The following is a 20621-nucleotide window of genomic DNA, read 5'->3' on the forward strand; positions in this document are numbered from 1 at the left end:
TACAGAGGCTTAGGAGGAGGAGAGAGGGTCAGTCCGAGGACTGGAGGGGCTGAGAGGGGGTTCAGAGGGTCAGGCAGGGGTCACGCGGGTGCTCGGCCAGGAGAGGAGAGGGTGGGGAGGTACTGGCCTGGCGGGTCCAGCTCGGCCTCCTCCAGGACCTGGCCGTGGCTCTGCTGGGCGCGGTGCTGGGCTGGGGGCTCCGAGGCTGAGACCAGGTAGGGTGCAGCTGATGTGGAAAGCAGGGCGGCTCTGCTGGAGGCTGCTCCGCTGAGCCAGAGCTGCGGCAGAAGATTGGGTTTCAGCGGCGAGGGGGTAAGGGGGCTGGCAGAGCAGCCTGGGGGGCGGGGAGGTCTCTGGGGCCCCAGGCTGAGCCATTAGTGCAGCGTCGTGGGGGGAGGCCTGGCTGTGGAGACCAGAGGCGCCAGCAGGAAACCACAGCAATCCGGGGTAGGCTTGGGGGGAGCCAAGAGATCAATTGGGGCTGGGGGTGCCCTCGGGGCCCTCTAGGTTCCCAGCTGCGGCCCCTGTATGTTGGGCCTGAGGGTCAGTCGCTGACCCTTGGCCCAGTCCCCGTCCTCTGCCCTCTCCTCCCTTCCCCCTAACCTCACGCGGGATCATCTGCTCTTTCGCAGAGCGGAGCTGGCTCCTGACCAGGCTGGAAAGTGGTGGGAAGTTGGCACCAGCAGACTCTTCTTTCTGAGCCCCCAGCGTCCCGGCCTGCTCTGGGTGCCAGGGTCTCTTCCGGCCCCAAGTCCAGAGGTGGTCTGTCTCCAGTGACCCTCTCTCCCACCTCCCCATGCTCAGGCCCTCGTGTCTGGGGGGCTGGCCTCTGCCACAATGATGGTGACGGTGGGCTCACCTGTCGCCCTTCAAGTATAACACGGGTGCCCGTGTGCCGCCCTACCAGGTAATATGGATGCCCTATGATTTCACATCTTTTTTCACTTGACAACATATTCTGGAGACCATGTGGTATCCAGTACCTGGAAAACTTCCTCATTTTCTAAATGGCGGCATAGCATTTCATTTATGTGGATGTACCATCATTTATATAACCACACCCCTGTTGATGGGCACTGGGGGTTTCCAGTCTTCCATTACAAACAGTGGTGCTCTCAGTAGCATCGTACAGACGTAAACTCCCAGAAATAGAACTGCTGGGTCAAGAAGAGGCAACTGCATGGGTAATTCGATAGCACAAAATTCCCCACCATAGGCGTTATTACACCACTGTGCGCTCCCATCAGTAACATGGAGTGTGCCTGTTTTGCACGGGGGCTTTTCTAAAGGAGGAGAGACGCTGCCCCCAAACCGGCTGGAGTGCCCTGGGCCACAGTGCCTAGCACAGCATGGCAACACTGGCCTTGAGGGGGCAGAGCCGGGGCATTTGACTGACGATGCGGAGGAGACGCTGGGTCGGGCGGGGGAGGACTCCCAGAGGCTAGAACGGACATCTCCAAAAGGCAGAGCTGCCGTCTGCAAGGCCTCAAGCGGGACTCGGGTGTCTTGCTAATCCAGGGTACAAGGGACGGGAGGCAGCTGCTGAGCGCTGCAGCTGTCGCGGAGGACTGTCAGGGCTGCTCCTTGCTGGCGTCAAGCCCTGCGTTTGGTTAAACGCTCACCTGCCCCCGTGGAGCTGGGAGTTGCACTGCAGGCCTGAGAGAAAGCAGATTTACCTCCACTAATTTATTTACTGCAATTTATTTCTACTCCGTGTCCTTCCACAAAGCATTACAGGCGAGGGTCCACGGGCTCTCGGCAGTGAGTGGAACGTAGTTCGCCAACTGACCATGATCACGTCGCGCTGTGATCGCCTGGCCTCCTGTCCATCCTCCTGATGAGACCGCCGCAGGCCTCAAGGGGGCAGGGATGTCCTCATCCCCCCCACCCCGGCAGACAGGGCGGCACACAGCAGGTGCTTAATGAACACACACCTTGAAGGAGTGAATAACATGGTTTATTGCACAGATGTCACCAGCTTCTGAGGCTAAGTACTTTACCACCGATTATCCTAATTAAACTAAAAGAAGCTCTCGAAATTAAGCACAGCTAGGTTTACGATCCGCGTGGAATAGCTGCAGGAGCCAAGGTTGAGGTTAAGGCTACACAGCAAGTGTGCAGCTGACCACAGGGCCTTCCAGCTCAGGGCTCGCCATGGATCTCACTACTTCCCTAAAGAGGGGATGGGGGGGGCAGGATTTGGAGAGGCCACCCTGCAGAGCTAAGGAGAGACCTAGAATCTGGTGTCAGGAGACGTCTGGGTGGCTGGAGGCTGCGGCTGGTGCTGGTAGAGCACGAGCTGGCCTCGGCCGGGAGGGGCCAGGCAGGCCAGTGTGGACTTGGCCGGGGAGTTGAGGCCTGCCCTTGGCTGCCCTCACTAGGGAGGCGTTTAGTGGCAAAGCAACCCGGAGCTAGCCCGTGCTCTGCTTCCCGGACCGAGCCTGCCCTTGGGTGCGACCTCTCATCAGTAAGAAAGCAGGGCATCAAACCAGGGTGGCTTTGGCCCTGGGATATTTAGGGATATTTCCCTAAAGTAGCACCTGGTCCTAAACCACACCCAGAAGAGGCTGTGGGGACTCTCACCCCGGCTCCTGCACTCACACCTGAGCCGCTGTAGCCTCCTCCAGGCTGGCCTCCAGCCACAGCTGCCCCTGCACCTCCTGCCAACCCCTGAAACATGGCGTCGTCCTTCTGTGCCACGGGATAAATCCAAAAGGTCTGGCTGGCCTTGAAGGTCCAGCACGGGCGGCCCCTCTTCCTCAAGCCAGGGCGCAGGACTCATGATGGAGTCCTCAGCCCAGACGTGGCTGTGAAGGGGGAAGGTTTCCTGGTGGGACGTGACACGAGCAGAACCAAAGCAGGAGGGGTGCCCGGTTCTAGGAGCTGACCAGGGCTGGGGGCAAACCCTGGCTGCTCTTAGGTCCCCAGAAGCGGACAAAGGTCCAGCCCCACCCCATTCACAGCTTTGGAGTCACAGGCTTGTGCCACCCGGGCAGCTGGCCTATCCTCTTTCAAAGTGAGGCTCTGGTCCCACCTGCTCCAGGGAGCCTCTCTGACCACGCCGGGAGGCTGGTCTGGCAGTGACTGCTGCCTGTCGGACTGATTTTGTACTGTCAGCCCAAGGAGCTTAGCACCAGCTGCTCCTTAGTGGTGTGGTGACTGTTAGCACTGAATGTCCCCCGTGGCTGGAGTTTGGGGTGCATGTCCTCTTCTGTCCCTTTCAGAGGTAAGTGTCCTCACATAGAGGGTGGCGGTCCACAATCTCACCAGGTGACGGGCTCGAGGCGCACGGGGCCGGGGCAGAACCTCTTGTGGATCAGACCACAGCTGCCCGCCCCCTCCCTCCCTCCCCAAAAGCCAGGGGGCCTGTTAGGCACCCGTCCCGTTTAGACGGGGGGAGGGCAAAATCTAGAGAAAGGACTGTGTAAAGGAGCAAGGAGAAGGAAGGGAAGTTGTTCCCAAGATGTGGGCTGAGGGTTTGAAGGGTTGGCTCAGCGGGTGGGCGCCTTCTCGCAGGGCCCCGAGAGGCCTGTCGGGAGTCAGTGGAGGAGGCTGAGGTCCTGGTGCGGGTGTGGGACGAATCCTGGGGTGAGTCCCTGCTCCCACCCCCGATGCTGACTTGTGAAAATTCCCTGCAGCTGCGGCCTGCACACCTTTAGCCTGTCGGGTACAGGGGGAGACTCGGCAGGGTTGGGAGAGGGGTCGGGGAGGGCTTGGCAGAGGAAGGGAACAGAGCAGGGGCCCGCTGTGCAGCCCAAGGACTCTCAGCTCTGGCAGGAGGGGCGCAGCAGCAGGAGAAGCGCGCCCAACCTCCTCCCAGCCCGGCGCCTGGCCCGGCTTTCGCTGCGAGCAGGGGGAGCAATGGCCCCCACCCCAGCGTGCTGGCCCTCCTGGGGGCTCGGTCCCCGGGATCCCCCCCGAGCTGGGCCCTGGCCCTGGGCACGGATGCTCGGCGGTGACCAGACCTCTCAGGACTTGGGGTGCTGCTTCCCGGGGCCCCTGGGCGTCTCCGGAGGCGGGGCATCTAGGGCCTGTCTCCGGATGAGCTCCGAATAGAGCCTGCCCTTCTTTAGGAGCTCCTCATGGGTCCCCACCTGGAGAGAGGAAGGAGGGCAGACGGTCACCCCAACCCAGCTCGGAGTTCAGAGCTCTCGGAGGGCCAGCTTCTCATGAGCCGTTGGGCACGGCTTCGCCTAAGCCACTGTCAGTCCTGAGGAGAGTGTGAAACCAAAGCACAGCTGATTGCGGATCGCCACTGGCGCATCTGCATTTGTCAGCTTAGCTGGATCGTGGAAGAGCATCTGGGTGCCCCTGTCTTTCTTACAGGGCCCAGTGCGAGTGGCCAGGGGGCTGTGAGCCGGGCCCCATACAGCCCCCGAGCCCTGCTGCAGGCCCAGCCTCTGGGGTGCTGCTCCTGCCTGGGCCCTGATCAGGGTCCCTGGTGCGGCCTCTTCTGTGCCTCAGCCCCTGGGCCCCTCCCGCAGCAGCGAACGCCTCTCCGAGAACTTTCCCCTTTGACCCTGGGAGCCACGCTGCAGCTCTACTCACCGCCCCGCCCCAGGGGACAGAGGAAGAAGCTGGGGCCCCGAGAGGCCAGGGCTTATCTAAGGGCAGAACTCCTGAATCCACACGGGTGCTGCTTTCAGACTATGAGCCCCAGGCCCAGGGCCAGGCCAGACCCTCACACAGCCCGGCTGAGCCACCCGTTCCGCTGTGTCCGTGGCTGAAGCCGTGCCAGCCCACCGCCCTGCTCCCGGGGCCCCAGCTGACCTCGCAGACCCGGCCGTGGGCCAGGACGACGATCTGGTGGGCCCCACGCACGGTGCTGAGCCGGTGGGCGATGACCAGCACGGTGCGGCCGGCACTGGCGCGGTCCAGGGCCTCCTGCACAAGCCTCTCAGACTCCGAGTCCAGTGCGCTGGTCGCCTCATCCAGGATCAGCACTGAGGGCTGCTTGACGAGGGCTCGGGCGATGGCCAGGCGCTGCTTCTGGCCACCAGACAGGGTTGCACCCCGCTCGCCTGGGGAGGAAGGGGATAGGGCGGGGGCCTGAAGTGGCGCTCAGCTCTGCACTTGGGAGCGGCCCTGCAGATGGTCACCGGGGCCGCCTGGCACTTCCCATCTGGCCCCTCAGGGCCCTGCCCTGGCCCCGTGCACATCCGTCCTGCCTCTCTGAGGGCAGGGGTGACGCCTGGCAGCAACCCGATCCCGTATCCCCGTGCAAACGTGCACACGCGCTCACACGATGACAGGGGTCGCACACGCAACGGGGCTCAGTGATGCCCAGAGGTGTTGCTGGGCTCCACCCATGCACCAGGGCAGGGGCTCGGAGCCATGACGGGCCTGGGTCCCACCCCCCGCCCTGGCCCAGCAGCGCTAGCCGCCTTCTCCTGGCCTCCGGGGTCTCTGCTGCTGTGGGGGCATCCAGGATCCAGATGTGACTCCTGCGGTGGGGTAGGGGGTGGCAGAACAGTGGGATTCAAAACCCACCTGGGCATTCTGGGAAGACCATATCTGGGGTCCAAAATGCCCACAGAGAACAGCAGAGGTGGCAGCGTGGTTGCCAAAAAGAGCCTCAGGTGACTCTGCAGTCACAGAGCGGGAGGGCAGGCTGCAGCCCCGGACAAGCCCGCGAGTGCACTGGGTCGGGGGTACAAGGAGCGTGCCCGAGAGGAGTGGGCCCGGCTCCCAGTCAGGGCGGGGTCCACAGGAATCCGAGCAGTGAGTAACACGGGACACGAAGGACGGCTACCCACAGAGGGGGCACCACTCTGAAGGCTAAGCTCAGCCAGACTCAGGACTAGGTTTCGAGAAGATTTGAGAACCTTGGATATGCCTGTGCCGTGAGATATGCTGGAACATTCTGCAACAGAGCCAAGAGACTCTGGACGATAAACATGAGCCCACAGGCTGAAAAAAAAGACCTCTGAGATGAACACACAAAGTGCAAGCCGCACTATGAAGACTCCAGCGTGATGCTACAGTATTGCAATGTTCCAGAACCACCAGAGCCCTCTCCTGGGTAAGTCGGAAGACAGACTTGCTCAACCAAATCCATCCCTATGGATAACCAGGGGGAGCACCTTTCGTTGAAGGATAAAAGGATACAGAAGGATAAACAATTACAAGGAGGTAACACCCCCTTGCTTCTGGTCAGGTCTTGGGAGCTGACGTGGTGAGCTCTGAAGAGTCCCCACGTCACGGAGCACTCGTGCCCCTGCCCTCCGTCACGCTCCCGTCCCTGCAGCCTGCTTGTGCCTGAACTGCATGGGCCCCGTCTCCCCTGTCCCCACAGAGTCGTCTCTGACCCACTCGGCCATGGTTGTTGTCTGGTCTTCCCCGATGCCGTGACTGTGTTCCTGCCCCCCGGATCCCAGCCTTGCACGTGGGCCCCGCGGACCCCAGCAGGATGCTTTCTCTGAACTCACCCACGACGGTGTTGTAGCCCTCGGGGAAGCTGGTGATGAACTCATGTGCGTTGGCTTCCCGGGCAGCTGCGTAAACCTCTTCGTCAGAGGCGTCCAGCTTCCCGAAACGGATGTTCTCCATGATCGTTGTTCCGAACAGGACTGGCTCCTGGGGGTGGGAGGTGGAGGGTCCATCGGAAACATTGATTTTGCCCTGAACCCCTGAGGGGCGCATCAGGAGAGGCTGTTTCGGCCAGAACAGGACCACTTGGAGGGCAGGTAGGGGCAGTTCAAAGTTACAGGTCAAACACAGACAGAGAGGTCCATCAAAGCGGGGAGAAGCCGAGCTCCTGCATGGCACGGAGCCCCTCGGGAAGGGGAGCGGGAAGGCGGCTGGGAGAGCAAGGCCAGCTGGCCCGGCAGGGTCCCCCCTCTCTGGGGAGATGGGCAGGGAAGGGTTTTACAATTTGGCTTTCTCCTGCCAAAAGGGCGCCCTCTATCCACACTTGGGGGGTGGGGGGAGGTGGACCCTCGCTGGGAAAGCAGTGGGGCTGAGAGCTTCAGAGCGGGGCTGCGGGGCCTTGCTTAGTGGGTGGGTGAGCCACCAGCAGTGCCCGGCAACACCGTGTGGTGTCCAGACCTTTTGGACACCACAGAACCCAGGGATCCTAAAACGGCAACCCCATTTCCACCTGCTTAGACCTTTTACGTTGAGGAACAGAGTTCCAAGGGCAGAGCTGCAGTCGCTGGGACCCCAGTGAATGCTGGGGACCAGTGAAAGAGAGCCAGCTCGCCCCCCAGTGCCCCCAGGAGGGCAGCAGGTGACGGGGCTGGGAAGGGGAAGGGGCCCAGGCCGCAGGGACTGAGGGAAGCAGGCACCTGGCTGATGAAGCCGATGACCTGACCCCGGAGCCAGGAGGGGTCGAGGGTGCGCAGGTCCCGCCCATCCAGCGTCACCGTGCCCGCCGTGGGGTCGTAGAAGCGCTCAAGCAGGGAAGCCACGGTGGTCTTTCCTGGAGGTTCGGGAGGGGGCATGGGTTTCTGGAGTGTGTTCCGGGAGAGGGACGCCCCCGGTGGCAGTGGAGGGGCCCCTCCTTCCACACTGAGTGGCTCCCACAGGGAGAAGTCACAGGTGGGAGGGTGGCAGGCTCCTCTTACCTCCCCCGGACTGGCCCACCAGGGCCACGATCTTGCCCGGGGGCAGCGTGAGGGTGAAGTCTCTGAGCACGTGGAAGCCAGGGCGGCAGGGGTAGCTGGGAGGAGCCAAGAGACCCTCAGTCAGACCGGGTTCCTGGCCCCTTGTTGCCCGGGTCCCTCCCAAAGTCTCCCTGCACCCCCGAGGGGGGCTTACTTAGAGGGAGACATTGACCCACAGGTCCCCAGACAGGCTCCCTCTCCCGCCCTCAACCCGGAGAGAACTACCCCTGCGCCCGCCACTGATGCTGACCTGAAGCAGACGTTGTGAAAGGTGATGGAGCCGCGCAGGTGCTCCCTGGGGATGCAGTGGCCCCCGGACAGCGGGATGCACGGGCTCAGGGTCATGTACTCGAAGACCCGGGTGCCTGCGCTGAGCCCCCGCACCACCTGGGGAGGGGGGTTAAAGTCTGCGTGAGGGAGGCATGGGGTCCCAGGGAATGGGCAGCATCTTCTGGACTCCCACTTGGCGGCGGGGGAGGGGCTTGTGGTATCCCCTCCGCCCGACACCCAATTCCCACGGCACACAAGTGACGTCAGTGGCTGACGGGACTCCAGCCCAGGTGCTGTGTCCACATCCTTGGACCCACCCAACTCTGCCACTCACCTGACCAAACAGGACAGAGAGGTTGGCCATGGACCTGCGAGTAAAAGAGGAGTGTTGAAAGAGGGGGATGAGGAGAGCCTGAGAGAAGGCGGGCCGGCGCCAGAGGGGCAGGTCTGGGTCTCAGCCACGTGGGGGACGTGTTGGGTGAGGCGAGGAAACAGGCGGCTGGAAGCCAAATGCAGAGGTAATTCCCGAAACCTGGGGCCTTAGGAGCCCTGGGATCCGGCACCCCTCGGGAGGTCACCTGGCAAGTAACTTCCCCTTTCAGAGCCACGTTCCCTCCTGCCCCGGATGCGGCTGACAGTCATCAGCTACCTGATGGCCGGGCTCCAGGGAGGAAACAGGGAAGGCAGGCGCAGGGTGCAGGGCGCAGGGCGCAGTGGGGCTGGACTCCACGCTGCCCGCAGCCTGCAGGGAGGGGCTGTGAGGCCCACCAAGGGGGTCAGACCTAGCGCTGTCCACTCCCGGGGGAAGCAAGGGTTAATGAAGGTGGAAAAAACCATGTTACTCCTTCTAGAGAAAGAAGGAAACAGAAGACATTGGACCACAGGGGGAACTCTGGGGGGACCCCAGACAAAATTCCCTCAAGACATGTCATCACGGGCTCCACCCTGTGTGAGCGGAGGGGCAAGTGTCTATCTGTCCAGACGGTGGGTCGCCTCCTCGTCGCCGTGCGGGGCTGCCGGCTGCTGGGAGGAAGGTGAGTCACTGCTCCTGAGTCACCAGCCCCCGGCTTAGTCACGGGCCAGGCCAGCCCGTGACTGTGCGTCTCCGATTGTGCATGCGGGTTCTTCTCGAAGAGAAGAAGAGGCAAGACTGACTCCCCAGGATCTCACTTCTCCCAGCACCGGGGGTGGGGGAGGGGGGAGGAGCCCGCAAGGAACCGGCCCGGAGAACCTCCCGAGAAGGAAGAGGCAGGACAGCAAGTTAGTCTGCGCCTGAGGCCCGTGGCTGGGGAAGCCGCCCCACCTAGCACCTAGCAGCCTGCGAGACAGGCTTTCTGAAGTCTGTGACACAGCTCTGCCAACTGGCTAGGCAGTGCAGCGGGGAGGAGAGGAAAGGGTCCGGACGCAGGCCATAAAGGGGAGGGGCCCAGGGCAAGGCGCGTCTGAGGGAGCGGAGCCAGGCCTGGGACGAATGGCTGCCCTCCGCCGGGGGAGGCTTTCTGCCCCTGCCCCGTGGAGCACGGTGGGGTGACCGTGAAGGGAGCCAGTGGTGTTCGTCCAGGTCAGCACTGGGGGAGGGGCAGCAGGGGGCGGCCCAAGTTCCACCTCAGTACAGCCAGACCCTCTTAGTGCCAAGGCCACCAGGGATCAGTTCCTGGGCCTCCGGGAAGGAGGGCTGAGGCTGCCCAGGACCAGGGAGGGTCTGAATGGGCCCAGATTAGGAAGCACTGAGCAGACACGGGTGGCATCTGGTCTCTGGGGAATGCTGGGTCTGGGGCTGAGAAAGGGAGTCTTTTCTACCTGCCTGCCTCCGGCTTAGCGCCACTCTGCCCAGGACAATAATAAGAAGGCCGATGGTGAGGGATTCTGGAAGAAACGGCTGACACTGACACAGGTGGTAACACACGGGGAAGAGCCACGACACGACGACCATCGGCACTGGGAATGACGAAGAAGGGACCCAGAGGGGCGTCTGAGCTGACGTTCTATCTTCTGGACGTGGTTGGTTGGTAACACAGGTCTTCACTCTTCAATTATCTATTCTATCATGTTTACTGTCATTGTTTATCTAACGTGTATTTATGTTTTACGTGTTTTGGTATATGGGGGGGAAACAGTGAGGAGAAACAGCGGAAGAAGCTGCTAGGAACTTAGCTTGGAAGGGACAGGAGAGGGGAGGAGGCCTGCCCTGGGCACTCGTGTGGCAGAGCCAGCGGGGAGCTCTGGTGCCTGCGGGCAGACGGGGCCAGTGGAGCCATGGACACGGTGAGCCAGCAGGGTGGGACCTGCAGGGGAAGGTCAGGCAGAGGGTGGGAGGCCAGCTCTTAAAAAGCGTGTCAAAGGTGGCCTATCCATACATGGAGTCCTATTCAGCCTCAAAAAGGAAGGCAGTTCTGACACCTGCTCCAACGTGGCTCAACCTGGGCGAGGTCATGCTCAGTGAAATACGCCCGTCACAAGGGGACAGATACCGTATGATCCCACCTAGATGAGGACCTAGAGCAGACAGATTCAGAGACAGAAAGCAGAATGGGGGTTGCCTGGGGCCGCGGGAGGGGGGGGAGGGGGGTTCTATAGGTGCAGCATTAAAGTTTTGCAAAATGAAGACATTCTGAAGATGGATAGTGGTGATGACTGCACAATGATGTGAGTGTATATAACGCTACTAAACTGTGTACTTAGGGACTTCCCTGGTGGTCCAGTGGTTAAGATTCTGTGCTTCCACTGTAGGGGATGCAGGTTCGATCCCTGGTCAGGGAACTAAGATCCTGCACGCCGTGTGGCATGGCCAAAAAAAAAAAAAAAAAAACCACCAAAAACTGTGTACTTAAACACAGTTAAGAAGGTAAATTCTGTTATGTGTATTTTACAAAAAATTTTTTAAAAAGCCTTGGGGGATTTCCCTGGTGGCACAGTGGTTAAGAATCTGCCTGCCAATGCAGGGGACACGGGTTCGAGCCCTGGTCTGGGAAGATCCCACATGCCACGGAGCAACTAAGTCTGTGCGCCACAACTACTGAGCCTGCGCTCTAGAGCCTGTGAGCCACAACTACTGAGCCTGCGTGCCGCAACTACTGAAGCCCACGCGCCTAGAGCCCGTGCTCCACAACAAGAGAAGCCACAGCAATGAGAAGCCTGTGAACTGCAACTAAGAGTAGCTCCCACTCAGCAATGAAAACCCAACGCAGCCACAAAAAAAAAAAAAAAAAAAAAAGGCTTGGGACTTCCCTGGCGGTCCAGTGGTTAAGACTCCGCGCTTCCACTGCAGGGGGCATGGGTTTGATCCCTGGTCGGGGGACTAAGATCTCGCATGTCATGCGGTGTGGCCGAAAAAAAGAAAAGAAAAAAGAAAAAAAAAAGGCTCATCGAAGAACTGTCTGGAAGGTGAAGGTGGCAACTGCGTTTCTAAGTGTACGGTCAGCGAGTTAGGATGCAGGGGCTGCTGGGAGCCCCGAGTGGGCTCTGGACGAACGCACGGGCTCCCCATCCCCAGCCCTGAGCTTCGCCGGGGGACCCGGTAGCTGTCCCCGCAGCAGACTGGCACCCCCGGCCCCTGGCCCAGCTGCGCCCCTTAGGAAAGGGAACGGCCCCACACTCACCTCTGCACTGTCTGCGAGGCCACCAGGAAGGACATGAGGTCTCCCCCCGTCAGCTGCTGTCCGGCCACGAGGGAGCCCCCGATACACAGGGTGCCCAAGACCATGCCTGAGTGGGGCAAGGACAGGGGTTCAAGGAGGAAGCAGCGGAGGGCGGAGGACAGAGCCTGGCCCACGTGTTGGTCCCCTCTGGCAGTCCCTGCGGTGCTCCCAGCTGACTGGAATTTAGGTAAGTCACTTGACTGGTCTCTGCCTCTGTCTCGTCATCTGGCAACGAGTGGGTTGGGGGCACCTCCACGGCTCCCTCGGGGGCGGCCCAGCAGCGCGCTGTACACGGCTCGGCTGTGACACTGGGCCTCCCTGCCCACTGCCTGCCGGCGACAGCAGCCTCCGTAGACCAGCTGAATGGCCCTCGAGAGACACGTGAAGGACCTCGGGCAGGTGGAGAGCTGCCCGTCGCCCGCCCTGCTGGGGCCCGTCCTTCGCTCCTCCGAGCTCAGCCCAAGCCACAGCCCAGGTCCCCCGGCGGGTCCTCGCTCACTCACAGTTGAAGGCGATACTGGAGAGCCCCTGGAACAAGGCGATGCCTCTGCCCAGCTCCTCCGCCTTACAGCGGGACCCCCCCAGCTCCGCTCCATAGAGTCTGCGACAGAAGCCGAGCCCAGCCCTCAGGAAGCAGGCAGGCTGGGACGCGGGGCGGGGGGAGGTGCATCTGGGGAGGCCGCCCCCCTGCCACCGCTCTGGGCTCCAGCCCTGCCCGGCACTCACTCCTCTTCCCGCTGCTCCATGGCGAAGGCTCGCACGGTCCGGACGTTGCCCAGGGCCTCATCTGCCACAGCCGTCGCCCTGGCGACCTGCGAGGAGTCCAGGAGCCAGGGAGCCAGGATGGAGACAGGGAGGGGTGACAGAGGAGTACAGGGCAGAGAGGAGGAGGACGGGCGGGAATTCTGGTACCTGCTCCTGACACTGGCGAGACAATTTTCTGAGAGCTGAGCCCATCAGGGTGCCGGCGCCCATCAGGGCAGGCGTGGCCACCATCAGCAGCAGGGTGAGGCGCGTGGAGAGCATGGACAGGGTCACCAGGCAGCCGGCCACCTGCGTGCAGCTTCGCAGCCCCTGGGGAGTGGAGAGGAAGGCTGTCTGGCATCAGCAACGTGACGTGGGGGGCTTAGCAAGAGTCAGCTGGCTACAGCTAGCTCTCCACTCACAAGGCCAAGGCCATCGGTCCGACCCCCGGGAGGCCAACCGACAGTCCACTGGTCACAGAGCGTAACCCCTTCCTGATGAGCTGGCATGAAGGGGCGGGGTGAGAACGCCTGCGGACCAAGGCGTCCCCCCCCTGGACAAATCCCACTTTCATTCTCTTCTGCTCTAGAAACTGAACAGAAGGAGAATCGCCTGGGGAATTCCCTGGCCGTCCAGTGGTTAGGACTTGGTGCTTTCACTGTGGGGCTCGGGTTCAACCCCTGGTCGGGGAACTAAGATCCCACAAGCTATGAGGCGCGGCCAAAAAATAAAAAAAGAGAGAATTGCCTGGTGATGCCGCCCAGGGACGGCTAGGGGTCAGTGACAACGTGGGGGGAAGAGGAGAGGACATCAGGAATAGAGCAGAAAGCCATCGCTCCCTCTCCTGTCAGCGTGCCAGGCATTCCGGGGGCAAGGTGGTGATTCTGCTCTGGGCAAGCTGGGTCAGGAAAGGCTCTTGTCTGAGCCTTCCTTCTTGGGAAGGTTTTCCGGGGAGGTAGGATTTCAGAACAGGAGAGAAACAGCCTGTCCTGACCTTGGACGCTGCCGTGGCTCCTCCCTGCTGTGAACTTCCCTCTTCCCTCACCCACACCCTCACCAGACAGCAGGCTTCTCGCTTCGGGGTGAGCCTGGGCGCAGGGCCCAAGGGTGGGGCGGGGCGGGGGCTGGGCAGGACCGGCCTGCTGCATCCGCACTAGGGAGCGTGCGCGTGTGAGGGAGCGTGGGGGGACCTGGGCGCTGACCTGGGAGACGACGAGTTTGAAGGATGATTTAAACTCCTGCACGTCAGTCGTCAATCGGCTTACCAGCTGCCCTGTCTTTTTAGCATCGAAGAAAGCAATGTCTTGTCTGGCGGTGGGACACGGGGGCAGCGGGTGGGGGAGAAGAGGGAGACACGACCTCAGGATGAGGCCCCGCCCCTAGACATTCACCCAGAGCCCCCGAGGGCCCCTTGGTCCCCGCCACCACTGCACCCCACGGCCCGAGGCTGGAAGTACCGGAGCAGGTTGCTGAAGAGGGCCCTCCGCATGTCCGCGGCCACGCGCTCGCCGACGCGGGACAGCAGCACCAGGTACCCGAAGGTCAGCAGGCCCTGGAAGAGAGGCCAGGCTCTGAGGGGCGCCCGCGCGGCTCCTCTGGAGGCCCCCGGGCCCTCCCTTCTGCTGTACCTGGAGGCCGTAGAGGATGAGCAGGTGGGTGCCGAGGCTCCGGGACTCCGTCAGGAAGCTGCCCACGTGGTCCCTCGTGTACTTGGCCACGATCTCCACCAGCTGACCCAGCAGCAGCGGGATCTGCACGTTCACCAGTGCTGCGCCCAGTGCCAGCTTCGGGGGTGGGAGACAGATGTTTACAGGGGGACCATGCTCTTCCCTACCCCTGGCCCTTCCTCTCCCACTACTGCCCATGCTCTGGGGGCTCCTGTGTCTCTCGGAGAGTTAAAGCCCAGCTGCCAGCCCCCGGGGACCCCTGGACCCTGTTCACCCAGCTGCCCTGTGCAGGTCCTCCTGGTGACCCCCAGCACCGCTGCTTCCCGAGGTCTCCTCTGAGATTCGGCCAGGCAGGAAAGCTGTCCCTAGGCGGCTCTGGCTGGGGCTTCCGCGAACCCCTGGCTGGATTCTTCCCTGTCCCCGGCGTGGGGTGGGGCGGGAGAAGACCTCACCACGACGGCTGCCCCCAGGACCAGCAGATGGGGGCGTAGAAACTGCCAGAAGAGCTTCCAGTTGAAGCGGGGCTCCACGACACCGGGTCCGGAGCGGGCCGGAGGGGCCGCTTCTGCCTCACAGAGGGCCACAAGGCCGCGGCGGGGGCACTTACTCAGGACCACGGGGCCCAGCAGGACTGCCCCAACCCAGCGCCAGGCAGAGGGGCTGCGGCCGGGAGCTGGGGGGGCCCGAGGGAGGCGGGCCCGGAGCTGGGCCCGCAGCCGGGCCACGGCCCCGAGGAGGCAGGAGCTGGGGCGGCCATCGCGGGACCTGCAGGGAGAGAACGGCACTGAGGGCTCGAGGGCCCAGCTGGCCCTCAGCTGAACAACAAAGCGGCCGAGCTCTCGGCTCCGCCCTCTGGAGAGCAGCAGCCCCTCTCCCGAAGGCCCGCCCTGCCCTTCTCAGGGCGGCTCTTAAGCAACCTTGGTTTCTGAGATGAACACGCCCGGTGGAAAGCAATCGAGTGGTAGAGGTGTTCTCCCTGGCTCGTCTCTCAGACGGCGGGCCCTAGCCAGTGACCATGTCCAGCCCCTGCTCGCTCAGAATCACAGGACCTCAGAGCTGGACGGCACTCCTCTTACAGTGGAGAACACGGAAGTTCCCAGTGAATGCAGCTCAGAGCGGACAGTGCCCCCCGCCTCGCCAAGTCATCAGTCCTCTCTGTTTGATCCTCACATCCCTGGGAGGGAGATGCCAGTATTCTCACTTGATAGATGAAAAAATCCTGCAGGGCTGAGAGCTGAAATCATTTGTCCCCAAGCAGCAGAACTCGGACAAGAGAGGAATCCTGCTGTCTGACTCCAGAGTCCAGGCTCATCCTCTGCTGCCATGTGTGATGAGCCCAAGGTTATGTGTGGCAGGGCCAGGACTGGACCCAAGTCTCTGACCACTGGTCGGAAGCTTATTATATATCCCATCGCCCTGTCTCCTTCCTGGCCTTGAGTGCTTATGTGACAACGCAAGGAAGGAAAGGGTGACAGACTCCCTCTCTGTCAGCTGAAGGAAGAAAAAGAAATAAAATCCAAATAACGTATCTTGTCATCTTGGATAGGCCAAGATCACCCCTTTCCTGCAGTTTCGGTACCTGTAGATGGCAACGTAGGGCCGCCAGCCTACTGTGCACCAGTGCTCTGCTCTGAGGAACAGGAAGAGGAGGCGAACAGTACAGACCAAGTAACTACCCTGTGGTAGTTAAGCTTTAGTGTGCGTGTGATACAAACAACTAACGACAAAGCTTGCTGAGGCTGGAGGGTGGGGGTGGGGTGGGGGGAGTCATTACCATCCTTTTAAAACACCTGGGCTTGAGAGGGCAACGAGGACCATAATCATAATTGCATTTTTTTTAATTTAAAAAAATTTTTAAAAAAATTTATTTATTTAATTTATTTTTGGCTGTGTTGGGTCTTCACTGCTGCGAGCGGGGGCTACTCTTCCTTGCAGTGCGCGGGCTTCTCATCGCAGTGGCTTCCCTTGTTGCAGAACACGGGCTCTAGGTGCGCGGGCTTCAGTAGTTGTGGCTCACAGGCTTAGCTGCTCCGCAGCATGTAGGATCTTCCCGGACCAGGGATTGAACCCGTGTCCCCTGCATTGGCAGGCAGATTCTTAACCACTGCACCACCAGGGAGGTCCCCATAATTGCATTTTAAAGATCATAGCAGAGCGGAGTGAGCTGGAGAAGGACAGGAGTGGCTATAGGGAGGGCTGTTAGAAGCATAAATTATCTGGCCAAGAGTATATGGTAGGACGATCAAAGATGCAAATGAGATTATTGATGAAGAGAGGCTTTTAAAAAACAAATAGATGAAAGGTTTCTTCTTTACTATGATGGTCTTTCATATTTCCAGACCCTCCTAACTGCACACTCCATCTCATCCTTCCTTGTTTCAGGGAGGCCTTGGTTTCTTGCCACCTCTATATTACACCTCCCCCGACCCCATCCACCTGCCTGTCTTCCACTGTGTACTTTATATCTATCCAAAATATAAACGGAGAAGCTCAATGTCTTTCTGCCCTGTGTAAATGCCCCTCTTCCCCATTAGACCATATATTCCTTGATGGCGGGAAGCCCTATCTTATTCACCACTGTATCCCCAGCACTTAGCAGAGCTCTTAGCAGAGCTCTTAGCAGAACATATCAGTGTTCAGCGAATGGTTATGTTTGTTGAGCACATGCTCTCATTAGAAATGCAGAACAATCTGCCCTGACTCGCTGCTGCAGTGTTTGCAAGGTTTTAGACTTACTGTGGATAACAGTAACAAATATGTTTTACGTTGCGATCCAGCACAACGTCACAGAAAACTGAAATGCTTCAAGAAACAATACTTCCCCTCATTTTTTTTTTGGCTGTCCTGTGCGGCTTGTGGGTTCTTAGTTTCCCCACCAAGGATTAAACCTGGGCCCCAGCAGCGAAAGCGCCAAGTCCTAACCACTGGACCACCAGGGAATTCCCTCCCTAATTTTTAAAATTAATTGATTCATTTATTTTTGGCTGCATTGGGTCTTCGTTGCTGTGTGTGGGCTTTCTCTAGCTGAGGCGAGCGGGGGGTTACTCTTCCTTGTGCTGCGCAGGCTTCTCATTGAGGTGGCTTCTCTTGTTGCGGAGCATGGGCTCTAGGCGTGCGGGCTTTAGGAGTTGTGGCACGTGGGCTCAGTAGTTGTAGCTCATGGGCTCTAGAGTGCAGGCTCAGTAATTGTGGTGCAGGGGCTTAGTTGCTCCGCGGCATGTGGGATCTTTCCGGACCAGGGATCGAACCCATATCTCCTGCATTGGCAGGCGGATTCTTAACCACTGCGCCACCAGAGAAGTCCCCCTACTTTGTTTTTAACATGTATTCCATTATATTCACTTTTAAATGATTCAGACTCACTAAATTCACTTTATGATCTATTGTGTTGTGACCTGACGTTTTAAAAACCCTACACTATGAACACACAAATACTAAAACATTGTTTGATGTCTTTACTGGAGTTTCGCTCTAGTTAAAAAACATCGACACCCTTACTCTTTTCCTAAGGACTGTTTTCAAGCCTTTTAATAATTTACCATGGCCACTTTCCAACTTTTCTCATCTTCTCCAAACTAAGGTCTAAGCAGTGCTTGGTCACTGCCAAGAACTGGCGGATTACTTCCCAGCACCGGTACTTCTAACTGCAGCTCCGCCCATCTCGCCCTCCATCAGTCAGATGGGTTTTCCAAAGGACACAAGTCCACATCCACCCGCCCCTACGAATCTGCTGCCTGCCTGGCTCTCGGGTTCTTCACTCCAGGATTAGAAAGGAATCAGTCGCTTCTCATAAAGCATTTACAGCGGAGTGGCAGTTTCAGGGTACATGTTCGTTTCCCACCTGTGTCTTTCTCTCGAGACCACCGTGTGTAGACCATACAAGAACACATACATACGCGTTACCAAATTGACTATCTCTGCTGAGAGTATCCCGATTTAGGAACCATTTTTGTTCAGTTCACACTGAATCTTTGGAACAACAGCAATACTAAATGTCTCTGGACACTAATAATTTTTGTCCACATCGCCAGACCAATTCCAAGAACGAGGACTGGGGCCGGAAACGGGGGCCCGACACCTGTGCAGCACGGCGCCCACTGGTGGGGAGGAGACCTAGCGTGGTCACCGGCCAGAGCGCCCCCTCCGTCCAGCCCACACGCAGATACAGACGCGCCGAGCTTCCTGCTGGCACCTGGGTCTCCCAGTAAATAATTGAGGCCAATCCCCGGGGGAGTGACATTCAACCCCGGGCCGGGCCGGCCTACAACTCCCAGCAGGCCTTGCGCGAGCCCGGGACTCCATCTCCCGGCGGTCCCCACGCCCTGCCGGCGGCTCAATGGCCCGCGCTCCCAGTAGGTTTGTCCCTTTTTACCTGACGGCCGAGAATGTCTGGAAGCGGAGGGGTAGTAGCGGCTTGCCTGGGACGGGGCTACCCCGAATCCCGACCCGAAATAAGTGCACCAACATGGTGGGGGGAGAACAGGAGCAGCCGGCAACGGCAGCTTCACCCTTACTCCACTGACGGTTCCATGTTGGCTCCGGTCCCCATCCCGACAACCCCCTCGCGACTCGGCGATGATTGGTGGAAAGAAGCATCAATTTCATTGCAAGCTGTGATTGGAGAAAACCTTGTTAGCCCCCCTTCTGGAACTGTGATTGCAGAGAGCCGCCTGTCTCCCGCCCCCAGTTCCGGGCGGGCCCTGCCCTGTGCCGGCCGGCCGAGTCGGCTATGGGGTGACGTTTTGAGGGTGTGCAGAGTGCGTCCCCCCGCCCTGGGGTATCCATAGTAACGCGTCAGCTGCTGACCTCCGGGTCATTCTCTTATGGGTGCTCCCGGCGGACTCTAGATGTTCCGGAGTCTCCAGGGAGTGTAGACCGCTGGTTCTGGGCGACTGAGGGACAAAAATCGTTTGGAGTTTTTTCAAAACATGTGCACGTGCTTTGCCACCCACCCCGCTCTCCTAGGCGAGTCAGAGCTCCGGGGACGGCAGCCACATATATTTGGGGGGAAAAAAACCCTGGTGATTCTGATAAGCTGCCCCTACTCAATGGTTTAGAACCGCTGGCGCGACCCTAGATCCATCTCCCCCACAGATGCCTTCCTACCGCAGTTAGGCTGACTGTGCCTGAAGCTGGCACCGCACAGCTCTTACACTTCTGTTTCGCTCTTACTTATTTCTTCTGTGTAATTACTTGTTTGCATAGCTGCCTCCCCACTGGGCTGTGACTTCCTTTTGGGTAGTGGCTCTGTCTCATTTATCCGTCCCCTCCTTCCCCTCCAAATGCCTGGTAGGGAAAAGTGTCCTTAATAATAAATTGACGTGAATTGGGGCCGGTGGTAGGGAGGCTGTTCATCGATGAATCTGGAGTGAAACTGGGTAGGAAAACGTGTCAGGATTAGTCTGAGGTTGGGCTGGGTGAGGAGGCTGTATGGGAGGGTCCTAAAGTGAGTATGGTGGAATATCAGGGTGAGTGAGGTTGGGGAGAGACCAGAGGAAACTCCACATATCTGATTTTGACAGATGTCTCAGAGAGATCATGGGAATTTCCTAGCCCCTCTGCAGTGTGGGATTCCATTTTGGGCACCAGGAGTCTTGTTTTCATAGCTCTGCCTCCTGCTCGGGAATAAAGCTATGCAAGTCCTGAGCTACTATGACAATTCCCCTCCCAGGAAGGAAGCACAGGTTCCTCCTCTAAGTTCCTCCAGTGGGCAGTCTGGGATGTACCCTGTTCCTCTGTCTCCATGTCTTGGACACTGGTCCCTACATCAGCACTTGGGCTTAAGCCCTGGAGGCCCTGACACCTGGGTGGCTGAGTCAGCACCTCAGGAATGGACTTCAGTAGGAAACCTGATGATTCAGGGCCTCAGGAATGGCATTGGACAAGCCACCATACCAGATGCCTGGGCCTCCGCCTCCTCCTTGAGGTGGCAACAAGGAACTCAACTCAGCTCATCCCTGGGGCATCCAAATTACCTGCCCTTCCAAATTCCAGACCTTCAGCTGCCCTCTGCTGGGTCAGCCCTGATGCTTCTCAGGGGGCCCCCAAAACTGGATCAGAACTTGGTAGAGAGGGTTTCAAGAGGATAAATAAGTAAACATAATAGAGCTTCTGAGGAACCCCACTTTCCTACTGTGAAAGCTCCAAGAACCACCTCACATCCAAAATAATTGCCTCTCCTCTCTTCATTTGCTCCTTCTCCTCGGTTTCCCCCACCCTGGCTGCAAAGTCAGACGGTCTCCCCTTTTCCATTCCTTAGCACTGTCATACAAGCAAAACATGTAGCCTTTTTCATTTTCTTTTTTTCTTTTTGTTTTTGGTCTTAAAGTGTTTCTCTGTTGATCACTCTGTGTGTGTGTATATAGGGAGGGGAGATAAGTTGTTTTGTTTTTTTCTGAGATAAGGTTTTAAGAAACTAAAGCTGTGTATCTTGGCCCCGTAGCCCTATAGTCCTCACTAGGATTCTTTCTGTCTTTGTTCTTGGCTGCTGCTCTCTGGCCTCCCCGCTTTAAGTCCGCGGGGGGTCTGAAGGTGGGACCGTAGGGATCTCCTTCCATCTGCTGCTTGTCTGCTCGTGTCTCTCAAGGTACTGCCCTGCCAGGCATGGAGGTGGGGCCCTAAGAGGTTTGGCTGCAGGTTGCCCTGGAAGGGGTGTGAGTGGTCGGACTGGTGACTGCGAGTTGGGACGCCTGAGGCCT

The 20621-nt window shown here is 59.2% G+C and overlaps 1 protein-coding gene across 5 annotated transcripts; it reads right to left on the reverse strand.

Annotated features, from left to right (window-relative positions):
* Position 1: 1 nt before the first annotated feature.
* ABCB8 (ATP binding cassette subfamily B member 8) lies at positions 2 to 18956 on the reverse strand. Of its 5 annotated transcripts, XR_005021300.1 has the most exons (18): positions 18296 to 18952; positions 14376 to 14688; positions 13885 to 14040; positions 13714 to 13808; positions 13459 to 13564; positions 12425 to 12586; positions 12239 to 12324; positions 12016 to 12113; positions 11474 to 11579; positions 8209 to 8242; positions 7855 to 7991; positions 7566 to 7660; positions 7287 to 7420; positions 6429 to 6576; positions 4771 to 5021; positions 3966 to 4094; positions 1677 to 1934; positions 192 to 278 (listed from the first exon to the last, which is right to left on the reverse strand). XR_005021300.1 is itself a non-coding variant. In XM_036864224.1 (17 exons), exons 1-16 carry the CDS (start codon positions 18526 to 18528, stop codon positions 3969 to 3971), a joined length of 2280 nt encoding a protein of 759 aa, XP_036720119.1. In that variant the 5' UTR covers positions 18529 to 18952; the 3' UTR covers positions 209 to 278; positions 3966 to 3968. The 5 variants fall into 5 exon arrangements, 4 of the variants coding, with proteins under 4 accessions (XP_036720116.1, XP_036720119.1, XP_036720118.1 ...); XM_036864224.1 differs by lacking the exon at positions 1677 to 1934 and having other exon boundaries at positions 209 to 278; XM_036864223.1 differs by lacking the exon at positions 192 to 278 and having other exon boundaries at positions 1582 to 1934.
* Positions 18957 to 20621: the final 1665 nt, after the last annotated feature.

This window comes from Balaenoptera musculus, chromosome 9 (genome assembly GCF_009873245.2).
Source record: "Balaenoptera musculus isolate JJ_BM4_2016_0621 chromosome 9, mBalMus1.pri.v3, whole genome shotgun sequence".
Taxonomy (NCBI): Eukaryota; Metazoa; Chordata; class Mammalia; order Artiodactyla; family Balaenopteridae; genus Balaenoptera; species Balaenoptera musculus.

Coding starts and splice junctions, on each gene's coding strand:
- ABCB8 (XM_036864221.1), bottom strand. CDS start 18,528: ATGAAATTGATGCTTCTTTCCACCAATCATCGCCGAGTCGCGAGGGGG. Junction 13,565..13,713: donor CTCTTCAGCAACCTGCTCCG/GTACTTCCAGCC, acceptor TCCCACCGCCAG/ACAAGACATTGCTTTCTTCG. Junction 8,243..11,473: donor GCCTCGCAGACAGTGCAGAG/GTGAGTGTGGGG, acceptor TTTTACTCGCAG/GTCCATGGCCAACCTCTCTG.